Consider the following 13,780-nt stretch of genomic DNA (forward strand, 5'->3'; position numbering starts at 1 on the left):
ATCACCCACTGTGTATCGGCATATAATGTACGTATAGTCTAAGAGCTTTTCGTTTGCACTCCAGGATTGCTTCTGATCCATTCTGCTTGTTTCCTCCTAGGGGATTGCTAGACCCTTTTGGCAGTAACTGTGAGCATACAGTGGATATTTACTTCTGTTGTATAACTATAATATCTTCCTCACATCAGTGGTAATTTACAGTTAGCAATAACTTGGACTGTCCATATTATTTAAATTGTGCTTAATTAATTAGAAATAAACCACTTGTTAACAAGTTGCTTTAACTTGCAATAAAGTAGCCAAAAGGAATTCTAGTTTTTTGAAACAAAATTCTACATTTTAGCAAAATAATTTTCAATATGAAGACTAAAAATGGCATATGTTGCATTGTGTGGTATTAGATTGGTGCTAGTTTGATCTCCATTCCACTGAGTTTCCTATCTCAGCTGTGCTTAATGGAGAAATGTCCAGCAGAGTCCACACAGCTCTCTTTTTGGTCAGTTTGGTATCTAGCATGCATTGAAACCCATCAGTGTACATAAGTCACCAAAGCAAACTTCTGAGAAATTCATATAAGTAGATTTTCTGTTCGCTTGATAATGAAGTTGGAGTGAACATGGTTCCCCCATATGGACACATCCCCACTTGCATAAACCCAGAGAACTTGGGTGCAAGTTGGCCCAAGCTTATGTTCTTTCTTTCACTGGCCCTTTTCCAAGAAGATGCTAACTGGTTGTTCAAAACTGAATTGTTAGACTGAGTTTCCTTTGCCTGCTCAGGTGAATGTAAATGATTCTGTGGCACTTTTTGAAGAGGAGCAGGGAGTTCTCCTGGTGTCCTGAAGGTAGGTCACAGGAGGTACATAGCCTCGGGTGCAATGTTTGTGCTCTCACTGGAGGACAATGTATTCTCAATTAAAAAGAAATAACATAATTTAGTATGCTGTAACAGCTTGCCTCTTCAGCACATTGAAGCTTAGGCAAAAGACAATATTGTTCAACAAAATATCTGATTCAAAAACAGGAATTTAGAGAATTACGTAATATTGTTTAATTTCATGAATTTTAACCTAAAAAGGGTTGCTGAACTGAAGGTGGCACACAGCGATAAAAGACTCCACTGCAATGCCCTTAGGGAAATCTTATCAGCTGCTGAAAACAGGATAGGCAATATTTTCAGCTTTCTTAGAAAGGAGAAGATTCAAATAACTAAGTCATTTGTGTCTGGTAAGTTAATTTACGATACATACATGATACTTTTTAATCTATGCAACTAATGCATATAATTTGATATAAATTACTTTATCACTATAGATAATTAATCTGAAGATATAATGTTCATTGTCATCTTACATCAGCCTATGAATTAAAAAATTGCTTTTCAGATCAGAAAGGTTCACAGATCTTTTGATCAAAATAAATTCATTCTTTCAGCTTTCATATCTTCACAGATTGATTTGCATTACGTTCTGGTAAGAAGAAGAAAAGGGGAAAACGGCAAGTCTGATGTTCAACAGAATTAACATCTTTGGAGGAGTTAACATCCAACACGATACATTGGGAGGAGGACCTCTCCAAGGCAAGAACCTCCACAGCCCGCCTCAAATGTTGCAGATCAAGTGTCTCACTTCCAAGTGAGGATGACATTTCAGCCATAGGGGGGTCAGTTTTTTAAAAAGTCGACTTAACAATGCTGTTCCACATCCAGATCCTGGAGCACCTTGAGACACAGGACATTGTAACTGAGGCAGCACCTGGAATGCTACTTTATACAGCTGCTTGAAATCAATTCCAGTACATCACAAAGGGAGACAGTACCCAGATAGTCAAGCAGGTTTACTTTGTAGTCGGTCTGTTGACTATGCTGGTGTGTGACCAGCTATGACCTGTGCAATGCAAGGTGATTCAGGGAGAGCTCAATCGATGACCAGACTTGTCAAACAAATAGCCTAGAGTACCTCTATAGCTGATATGTCATTTTGATTTTGAGGCAGACCCTGTGGAGATTCGTGCCATAGAGAGAATTTTAAAATTGTATGTAATTTCATAAAAATATGATTTACTAATGCCAGCTTGGCTCAGTTGTTAGCATTCTCACCTTTGAATCAGAAGGCTGTGGGTTCAAACCCAACTACAGACTTGAGCACATCATCCAGGCTGACATTTCAGTGCTCTACTGAGGGAGTACTGCAGACCAAAGCTCCTTTGCCTGCTTAGCTGGCTGTAAATGATCCCACAGCACTTTTTGAAGAGAAGCAGGGAGTTCTCACGGTGTCCTGACCAACTTCCTCTTCAACCAAAACCGGCAAAAACAGATTACCTTGTCATTCATTTGTCATTTGTGGTACCTTACTTTGTGCACATTGGCTGTTGTATTTGCCTCAACAATCAGTCCATTGGTTGTAAAGCATTTTGGCATGCCCTGAGAACACAACACACCATATGAATGCAGTTTCCTTCCCCCTTCATAGTAACCATGCGAATTGTTTTGAAATTTGCTTTTACTGTGTTTGTTTCATTTACATTTGATGATTTTGCAAAATAAACCACTAGATTTGATCATTCTAATGGTTCTCCAATTTGTTTCTCCTCATTGTAGGTAGCTAATTAAAATAAAATGGGGGATGTTTCTCGTTCACTTACTTTCCCCCACCCTCCGTATACTCTACTGTTCTGCAACATATTCTCTTGTCTTCTAGGTCTTTATTTTAAACTTTTTATTTAATGATTTTCTTTTGTAACTTGGATATGAAAATAGAAATAAATACAAAATAAATCATCAATAATTTTGTAATCTAATGTATTAGTACAATATTAACACAATTAAACATTTATGGTGAATATTTTACTTTAGTGCCTTCTGTTAAATTAATAAAACTATCAGATCTTTTGTGTTATTGCTCACGATGTGCTGAAAGAGATGCTATTTTATGACAGGAGCATAATAACATACAATGTATTTATCATCCCCCATGGGCATTGCCCAAGGAATCTTTTTTTAAAAAAATGATCTCTGCCTATACAACACTTTGTTTCTTCCTGTAATTTTTCCTGTCACACTCTGTCTCCATCTTTCTGCTGCATTCATTCTCCATCCATCTCTCCTGTTTCCTCTCTGATGTTTCCAATGTCACTGTGTGGCTCTCACACATTTTCCTTTGCTGATGTACTCACTATGTCTTTTTTTTATGGTCTAGATTATGCAAGAAGATGAGAAACATCATATGTTGGCATTGAGAGGCTGCTGGATATGTGCTTCATTATGGGCTGTTGAGGTAGAGGAGCTGGAATTCTGGGTGGGGGGGGATACTTTTGGAAGCAAACAATGGGTTGGAGTGTGGGAGGGCAGCATCTTGGAGGGGAACCTGCGGTTTCACAGAACGGTGGGTTGGATATGCGGTTTAGCTCACTGAATTCCTGGTGTCTGTCAGCAGTGAGGGGTGGGGAGGGCATGGGTCTGTCTTCTCTCTATCACTCTCGATCTCACCTTTTTTCTATCATTCTCTTTCTTTTGGTCTTTCCCCAGATGTGTCTCGCATGTCAATAATTGGAATATTTACATTGTCTATCAACAAACCACAAGTGATTTTGAGGCTTTTTTGTTTTCAAAATTCAACTTAAAAAGAAAATAAATAAAGGAAAGACATGTTCTCTGACATGTTTCAGTAACTAGAATGTTTATATCTGCTATCAACAAAATATAGGTGAATATAAAGGCTTTGTTTGCTTTCAAAATTCATCTCATTTATTTTAACAATCTCAAAGAATGAGGAAAGACACTGCCTATCTGTGTGTGTGTGTCTTGGTTAATGAGCTTTCTGGAATTTAAGGTTGCGGCAGGTGTATGATCTGTACAGCCTGTCACTTTTGCTCGCTCTCTCCCACTCAGACACACATACACACACACAAAACCTTCGTTATAAAAAAAGTCAACAGAAATTTTACCTGAATAAAGCTTTTGAAATTCATCCTCAAGCTTTTCTTCAAATAATTTTCAAAAAAAACCAAACAGATTTTGTTAGAAACTGAGAAGCATTGAATTATTTGCTAGCTTCAATGCAACTGATGCATCTTAGGAAAATTTGCACACTGTACATGCTCAGTCTGCAGGATCTGCTTTCAGCTGACAGCATCACCACTCTAGACAAAAATATCAGGCCAGATTTTTCTGTCAAAATAACGGTGAAGCTAATGGTGCTTGCCGTGATTTTTGCGTAAATGGTACAGCAACTTCAGGTGAAGGACAGATGTGCAGTTAATTGCCAATATCCAAAAGTTACTGTCCGAGTTGTTCCGCTCCGCCGTTAACTTTGGGAAAATTGCATTTCGCTGTCTGCTTCACCATTGACATGCGTTGAATGTTGTGAAGTTGCTGTGTTTGCGTGGTAGATACGAACTAAACTCGCCACAGAATTACAATCGTAAGTACCCTTTTAATTACATCGTTAATTGCTGCCAATCAACCTCACTGACGCTAAAAATTAACCATTACATTGTGGAGTCTCATTCCTTCAGATATTAAATGTTGGCGATTTTAAAAATGTCAAAAAAAAATTTTCACCCCTTTAATTCACCCTCTCTCAATCCTGCTGTTTATTTCTCAATCCTTAAATCTGATTGGTTAAGGAGATACGCAGTTGGTTGCCCTGTTCACTCAGGTCCCAGATGCCCTGTTCCCCTTGCTGCGCTGTTATCAACTCGCACTTTAAGCAACTTAGTGGGCAAAAATGTTTTGAGCTGAAGGGTGCAAAAGCAAGTCTAACTAACAGCAGATGCCTTTAGATGCCCTCCTACTGCAAAATCTGGCCCATCAAGTCCAAGCCTAGTCTTTTGTGGGAGACAGAGGCTTTCAAGAAAGAACTTCAACTGCTGGCTTCTGGTAGGAGTGGAAAATTTACCCATTAGTGCACTAGTAGTGAGTTGGCTGGCTTATAAAGTCTTTAATAAATATAAATTTACATGCACAAAAAAAATCTCAAACACTCAAGTTCATAATTTACAGTTTCCATCTTTCATATGAAGAAAAATACCCTAAATATCAAAAATGATTGAGAAGCCAGGTTTTTTTAAACTGCATTTTTGCAGACATAAACAAGCAAGTGACTAAAAAAAACAAATATATTATTGATAAACACTCTTCTAACCGCTAACACGGAAATTCTAATTATAGGAGGTGTCTATCTGGTGAATTCATAACAGAAAAGTGCAATTATTAATAAATTTAAATAAATGTATTCACTTGCCTGAAATAAAGTTTTGAGAATTCAATCTCTGTTCTGTTAGTCTTTTGGAAAAAGGTAAACAAACTCTCAAATCCTCACAGGACGAAGGGCATCATCGCATGCTGGTACATAGGTTACATGCAGGGAAATTCTGCAAACTGCTTGTACTCAGCATGCACAGATGTGGTTGAAAGCTTGTCCCAACTGCTGTGAGCTAAAAAGAATCAGTTGATGCTCAGGCTTTTGAGAGAAACTGAGGTCTTGAAGTAAAAGCTTTAATTATTAAAAGGCACAAAAACAATTCAGTGCGTAAATGTCATCACATTGTGAAATATGTATATTTTTATAGTGTTTAAAACTTTTTTCTGAACATTATAAATTTCTGTTACTGAGAAAAGATGGAGAATGAAATTTTTTTGAATAACATTTTGAGTGAATCTATTGGTTTATCAACAAAATGTGATGGCAAAATGTTTACATATGGAATGATAACATCCTTATAAGGGGTTTGCCCATGATAAATGTTTACATAGTGATTTTTGGTGTTGAATGTTGATATAAAAAGCATGACTCAAAATTGTGACACAGGAAGTAAGGCTTGTGGACAGGAATTGTGTGTTATATGCTGGAAAATGTGTGCAATGTACCAAATATTCAGAAAGGGAAAACGACACATAGAAAGAGACAAATGTTGTATGAGTGCCATAAGGAGAGCATAGGAGATATACTGATGTGAGGAGATGGAAATAAAGAGATACTAATGCATGTCCTTCAACTTGTTGTGAACAGAGGCATAGAAGATCTGCAGTTTAATGTCATTAATAAAACAATTCTATTGATTTGAAACTTTCATGGTTGAGGTTTTAACACTGGGATAGTTACACTGGAGTCTTTGTGCCAGAAAAAATATATCTTCATAAGGTCTTTAATCTGTTCAGAACTCTTAATAGTTTTGAAGTTCTTTATTGAAAAACTGCTGCAAAAAATTGGAGGGACTTCTGTTATTGGAAGATTGTCCAAGTAAATGTTGATTGCAAGGTGTTTTAACTTACTAATCCATATTTGTGTAATCTTAATGAAAATTACAATGCAAAGCACAATGTGCTTTTTGATACGTCTTTCCTACAATTGTACAGTAATTTCCTTAATGTGGACTTGCTACTGTTCAAACTGTTTTATAAATCTAAACTCACCTGTCTCATATCCTAAATATCTGCAAAATCACTAGGCAGTAACTTGTATTCCCTGGGGAGACTTTCAACATCATTGTACTCATTTTTTGAGCATTAAATCTATGTTGGGATGAATTTCGGGTCACGACCTCCTGTGCCCGATTGCCCCCTGGATGTGTGCCAACTGCCAAATTAGGTGTGCAGGGTGCCTGCTTGAAACGGCATTTGGTGCCTTGCAATCAGCAGAGCTTGTAGCCATGTGCTCTGCCCAGTTGTTCTGGGTCTTCAGCAGCCTAACCAGTGGGCTTAGAGGGCTGCTGGAGGCTCCTCCTCGTTCCACAAAAATGCTGCCGGCTGCTCAAAAAAAGTAACTTTTCAATAGTTTCATTTCTGTGGAATTTCTCTAGCCCTGTGTATATGCACGTCTACCTCTCTTGTATGTGTCTCTCTATGTCTATGAAGGCATCTCACGTACTCTCTTAGTTTAATACATTACTTGCTACTATCTCCCAAAACTAGTTCACCTTGCTACCTCTCAAAAGCCTCCAAAAAGTCATCTCTTCGACAATGTGTCAGTTCTGGCTCAGTGGTAGCACTCTTGCCTCTGAGTCAGAAGGTTGTGGGTTCAAGTCCCACCCCAGAGACTTGAGTACAAAATCTAGGCTGACACTTCAGTGCAGTACTGAGGGAGTGCTGCACTGTCGGACATGCCGTCATTCGAATGAGACGTTAAACTGAGGCCCCATCTGCCCCCTCAGTTGGACGTAACAGCTCGCTTGGCACTATTTTGACGTTTTCCTGGTGTACTTATCGCTCAACCAACATCACAAAAATAGATGATCTGGTTATTATTGCATTGCTGTCTGGGCCCTTGCTGTGCGCAAATCAGTTGCCGCGTTGCCTACGTTACAATGGTGACTACACTTCAAAAGTACTTCATTGGCTATAAAGCGCTTTGAGGCTTCCAGAGGCCGTGACAAGCGCTATATAGTGCAAGTCTTTCTTTATGTCTTCAGTTTCTCTTCTCCCTCTTCCTCCTTTTTAGCTGGTTATTGATGACCTCTCCCCTTGTAAAGCACTCAAGACATTCCTTTTATGTGAAGAATGCTATATAAATGCATATTGCTGTGTAGGTACCCTAATTATGCTATAGCATTTTCTTATATTTTAAAATAAAATCCTCTTCTCTGATCTAATACGTGCTTGTATGGCAGTTAGCAATGATCTCATGCCACTTATCAGACACTGCAATTCAGTGTTCAAAGGTGAGAAAAAAATTGTCTGTTGGAACTTGCATCCATCTGGTTCTCACAGTTGCTTACAATAAACCAAATCATCGGTGCAGCATTAGTTTATACATATCATGGCATAGTGATACTTTCTGTACGTGCTTTAATCTGATATTTTCCGCATTCAGTGAAGGCAAGCTTACTGTGTTTTCTCAAAAAAATTTCCTGTACTATACTTCTCTGATTAACAGCTGATTGCAATCCAGTATTTTACATTTCAGAGTTCCAATTTTTAAATTCTGTTATTACAGTTATCCTAGTCAGCACCACCCCTCTCCCTTCATGCCCTAAAATAATAATGTCCATCTTTTTTTCTGGAATACAACAAACAACTACAGCTCTTTGTGCATTGGCCAAAGCAATTGTTCTTCGTGTGTGTATGGACAGCAAGTACCAGCCCAACCAGATGTCCATATGCACATACTTTCCAGCTGCAGTCACTGGATAGCGATTAAGAGCTGGAACCCTAGCTGTTTTATTTTCCTTTTCTCACACAGGGAAACTGAGGCTAATTGGAATGGTTTATCACTGCCCCATTTGAGATCAACTAATTCAGCACAGACGTTTTTAAATTGGGGTCTCCAGATCCATTGGGATTCACAAGAAGATCCTGTGGATTCCCAAAGGAATTCTTGTCTTATGAGCATGTTATTTTGTTGATGCATACTGTTTTTAGGAAGTTGGATCAGGGACTTCAAAGTTTGGAAACCGCTGGACTATAAATAAAGTAAAAGTTAGCTTTTTTTCTCCCAGAGGGAGTGATAATGGTAAGATCATAGGGCCTATCACTCTGAGCTCTATTGTGCAGTTCATATTGACTGGTTATAGAACATGGACGCTGGGAGCAGGACTCCAGATGGTTTTTCAGTTAAGGAATGAACATAATGTGTGAAGATCACAGGGGAAAAGAAAATAGTATTAGAATTTTTTTCAGATCTTAAAAACACTGAATCCTGGACCTTGGGAGTGGAATTATTGACCCTTGGATAACGAATTCACTCAAAAAGCCATGGATGATTCTCCCCCTTTGTTTAACAGTAAAGTCATTGATAGGATGTAAGAGTAACATATTTAAATGACCTGTTTTATTTCATTTTTATATTTTCCTGTTCCTGTTCCAAAAGGATGGATTCATACAAAGTTACCATGGAATCAAAGGCTGCTGCTTCAAATCTTCTGAGTGCACTGCACTCTTTTTATCAATTTGGCCATCTGTGTGATGTGACTGTCCATACTGAGCACCTTGGGGTTCAAGAAGAGTTTGCTGTTCACAGAGCAGTGCTGGCTGCCTCTAGCAATTACTTCAGAGAAATATTCCTAAGGGACGAGCTGAATGAGAAAAAGAAAACTACAGTTACCTTGCAGGATATTTACACTGAGGATTTTACCTCCTTTTTAGAGTTTGTATACACAGCAAAAATGGAGATTGAGCCCCAGAAAGTATATCGAATGCAGGAGATTGCAGAAAGATTAGAATGTAAGGATCTTGTGGAAGCCTGCGAGCATTTGAAGGTGAAGCTATCGAGGCAAAGCCCAGATATGAAGGGGCAAGTTTGCCAAGAGTATCAGCTTGCTGGTAAATCTGAAAGTGATTGGAGTAAGACACACTCACAGTATCTGAACAGCCAGGAGATTGAGAATTCATCCAGGATTGTTGCTGCACCAATGAAAAACAGACTTTGGGACAAAGTACCAAAAAAGAAAACCTTTGAAACCAGCCAGCCACAGTTGGAACACTGTGCACAGCGGAGTAGTGTAAAAGAAGTTACTGAGTCAATCGCTGTCATTGATCCTAGCACAGGATTGGTCAAATCGACTACCTATACCACAGAAGAGGTGAACGCGGAAGATACTGATGTTGCTGATCAGTTTAGTCAAAAAGGTGATTGTAAAACCGATCCGATAATCCGGGCAGATTCTCCAGAAACACGAATTGTGATCAAGAAATTGCACTGTCTGGAAGATGAAGATGGAATGCATGATGAGCCTGAAGGCTCAGATAGTAACGAGCTGAGAAAAATGACTAGGAGCGCTTCCAAACGCATGCCTCAGAGTTACACATGCGACAAGTGTCACCAGACTTTTCAATTTTTGAAACCATATCAAACTCACATGAGTGTTGAGCACGGTATTACCATTGTGGTAAAGTACAGCTGCAATATGTGTTCTCAGCTCTTTTCCAATCATCAGAACCTAAGGCAGCACAGATTGACCGTTCACAATAACGAGCGGCCCTTTGCATGTTCATTGTGCGACAAGCGATTTAAACGCCAAAAGGATATCAATGACCATGTAAGGAGAGTGCACGAGAAGAAAAGGACTCCACAGACATGTCCTTATTGTGACAAAATTATTAGTTCAAAATGTGGACTGACAGTTCACATCAGAACACATACGGGAGAAAAGCCATATAAATGCCAGTATTGTCCAGCAAGCTTTGCTCAGCGGTCTGCGTACAACACTCACGTAAGGTATTTCCAATTCCTGTATATATTACTGTTTGACTTTCTGAATTGATCTGTTTCTTTGTTATACAAAAGCACCCATGCTAGAATTTTTTTTTAAAAGGAAGTTGGAATCAAGAATAGTATTAGTGTTCCTAAACCCACGAGGGAAAAACAAATAGCAGCTAGTAAAAACCAATATCTTCATGTCTGCAGTTTAAAATTCAGAATTCTCCTGAAATCTGTACAATTGAGATCCTGTATATCTAGATCCATCCAGTTAGTGTTTGATTGCGTTGATAGTAAAGTTTGAAATAGCACTGATATACCAGTCCAAGTCTGGTACATTTATTAACGGATTCTAGATGGTGAGAGCATGCTTAACTCATGAATGAGAATAAATGCTCTGTGTCTTCGAGAAGGATGTCGGGGGGGAGAATCTGTTGAAAAAATGTCACCATATGATATTCTATCTCAGGAAACAAATTAGCTTTTCATCGTTGAGTCTGCAACTGCATACTCTTCATTTATTATGGTATCAGAAAGAAAATCTCATTGCAATAATTTGTAACAAAGCAGCTAGAATATCTGTTACCATGCCAAGGAAAGAGCTCTCTAGCAGCAAATATGCCCAGGTTTGAACTGAGATTTCAGTGCCGTCTATTGAATTCCCAGTCTAGTTCCAGTAAACAATAGCAATGTTGTTTGACCCTTTGAATACTGGATGGTAATTGTAGCACATCTTAAAATGTGATAGTTTTTATCCTGTAACCTCTGCAGAAGCAACTTCCAGTGAATTTATAAAGTTGAACGTTAGAAAACGTAAGATAGTTCTTTAACATTTTTTTGGTCAGAATTGCAACTGTCAGTGAAGCTAAGGAAACTTAGTAAAATCTCATTAGTAATATCACCACATCAATCACATTGTGTTCTCATTTCATGATATTTGTTAGAAAGTGAAAGGCAAACGTATTGCAGGCAATGACCATTCTTTCCCCCCTAAATGGCATTGAATTTTCAAAATGAGCCAGTTGCTTTAAAGGGAAGTTTGTTACACCAGTGACAGTTTAGTCTACTAGTATTTAAAATTCAAATAGATTGAAATTGGAGGACAAAAAATTAGTGGACTGACTGAGTAAGGGGAAGGAATACAAAGGTGTTCACACTTTTAGTGGCACAAAGGTCAAAACACATTGGGCCTGATCTTGCTGGAGCAGGGCATCTCATGGCATACGCCGCTAATTAGACTTTTTTCTTCACCCTTCAGCTTGAAAAATTTTTGCTCCATAACTTGCTGTAAGTGTAAGCTGATAATGGTGTGGCAAGCGGTTATCTGGGACCTTCATTAACAACGAGACTAACAGTGTATCTCCTTAACCAATGATTTAAGAATTGAGAAAGAAACAGGAATGATGGAGAAAGAGGGTGAATTAGAGTCAAATCAGGCACAGAAAGAGAAACAAGAGGGAAAGAAAGATTGGATTGCGACAGACAAAAAAGAAAAGTAAGAAAAAATGTTAAATTTGACATTTTTAAAACCTCTAACAATTGACTACATGCAGGAATGAGATTGAACACTTAAATTGTTCCTTTCTGGGCCAGAGAGGTTGATCGGAATTGCATTAACAATTATCACGTCGTTAAAAAGGTACTTCCGCTCTTAATTGCCAGACTTAACTTTCTGAGACAAGTTTAATGGACAATTAATGTGCAAATCCAGCAAGTTCTTAAAAATAACAGGGAGGCTAAGAGAGAGGTTCCGTTTGTGCGAAGCACACAGCGGAGCGGTGTAAATCGACCAGCGAGTTCTGGAGATTCACAACTCACAACTTATCTCTTAATCCCCTGAACTTGTTGGCCAATTTGCACATTAATCACGCTGTTATTTTTCCAGCAAGATCTAGCCCATTGTGTGAAAATGTTTTACACTTACCTTAGGTTTTGGGAGAAAGTCACGATACCTGTCTCTGTTCAGCGCTCACCTACGCCTATATATTATTATGTGCCTCCTCTCCTTTAGCACCTTTGGAGGCCGATTTGGAAAAGAGAGATCTGGCAGTTTTCTGAATCTGCCTCCTCCAGTGGTCCTACAGGAGAGGGGAAACATGTTTTGTTTCTACTTTGTAAAAAAAATATTGATTTATAAATAAATAAATCAGGCACAGACTGGAAAGAGGTACTGTGCCACTAAGATGCATCATATTTGTGTCATGATATAATTTTACATCATTACGTGAGCATGCAGAACCAGTGTTTAGGCCAAGGGTGGAGGTTGTAATGTCAGCTGCAGATCTGGAAACCCAGGGAAAAAAAGGGGGTTCACTACTGCTGTTAATTGAATGGAGGCAGGTAAGTTTACTTTGCGTAGTGCTTTGACTACACTAGACCTGTGTGTTATGAACTGATGGCACTATAATAGTTTAAAAACACCTTAAAACCTGTCAGTGAGCATTGGAAATGACCTGTCATTTGTCTATCCGTCAGACCTGGTACTGCCACTTTAGAAATACCTGACTTACTAAGGGCCAATGTTTTGGTCAGGAAAGGACCGTGTCCATTTAGTCTACCCTTCGAAGCCTCCTTTTAGGTTCCATATTGTGATTCTAGAAAAAATAGTGCTGATTCCGATTAATTAAAAGGAATGCCTAGCTATGCACTCAAATATTTTATTTGCTTTCTTGACTGCCTGCGAGCGTTGCACCAACATTTTTAATGACTATCCACCAAAATTTCTAGCTCTTTTTCTTGCTCTGTTACATCAAGTACTTTCCCATTTAATATGTACTCCACATATTACTCCTTTTACCTAATCTTGTGAGTGGACACTTACCTGTGTTGAACTACATCTGCCACCTCTCTGCCCATTGACCTAGCCTGTCCAGAACCCTTTAATTTTCACACATTGGTTAGTATTGTTGGCGACTGCACCCAATTTGATCTCATCCCCAGACAAACATCTCGGGCAATATTCTGTCTACAAGTCAGCTCAATACTGTAACGGTATCCTAGAAAGATGAGTTTAAATGAACCGAAAAGCCTTCATCTGAATCTATCTTCTGAATTTACTGAGCAGAGATTGCTTCACTGATTACAAAATAGTGTGTCCTAGGCAAAGCAGTTCACAGACTTAATCTAATGGGGAAGAAGAAGAAAAATCTGTCATTTTTGGTAGTTTCCAAGTTATGTCTGTTAAAAAATCTCAATGAGCGAGATGGTCTATCATCTTCTCCCTGCTTCGGAGATGTTACAAGTTGATTATTTTGTCTGGAGAATGAAGCTATCAGTTAGTGCTCAAATAAATGATATTGTTATCTGATACAATGTACAGCAGATAACTTCCATTGTTTAGTATTGTAGCTAGTCATTCTGAGCAGAGAAAACATCCAAGCTGATGTTCCTCAAAATTTGCAGTACTGCTTAAATTCTGAAGTTTGGTCCTCAGGCAGGTACTATTCAAGCTGACTGGTTGAGAACCAAACCTTGAAATGTCATCAAGCTGTTGATACATGGGTCAGCATTTCTGTTTTAGCATACACTTGTTAAAATCTTTTATGTATATATCATGTGGACAAAGAATTAAAGGCTTGATATCCTCAAGTCTTGTTTTCCCTTTTTATTTAAAGGGGTAGGTAATTTTTAAATATATAATATGAA

The 13,780-nt window shown here is 38.5% G+C and overlaps 1 protein-coding gene across 1 annotated transcript in view; it reads left to right on the plus strand.

Moving 5' to 3' along the window:
- LOC137324748 (GDNF-inducible zinc finger protein 1-like) overlaps window positions 1-13,780 on the plus strand; it is a 37,896-nt gene that overhangs the window by 7,488 nt on the left and 16,628 nt on the right. Inside the window, exon 2 of the mRNA XM_067989415.1 lies at window positions 8,807-10,153. Within this exon, the coding sequence (XP_067845516.1) occupies window positions 8,808-10,153 (1,346 nt within the window). The 5' untranslated portion in view covers window position 8,807. The remainder of the gene's footprint in view (window positions 1-8,806; window positions 10,154-13,780) is intronic.

Source organism: Heptranchias perlo, chromosome 8 (genome assembly GCF_035084215.1).
Source record: "Heptranchias perlo isolate sHepPer1 chromosome 8, sHepPer1.hap1, whole genome shotgun sequence".
Classification (NCBI taxonomy): Eukaryota; Metazoa; Chordata; class Chondrichthyes; order Hexanchiformes; family Hexanchidae; genus Heptranchias; species Heptranchias perlo.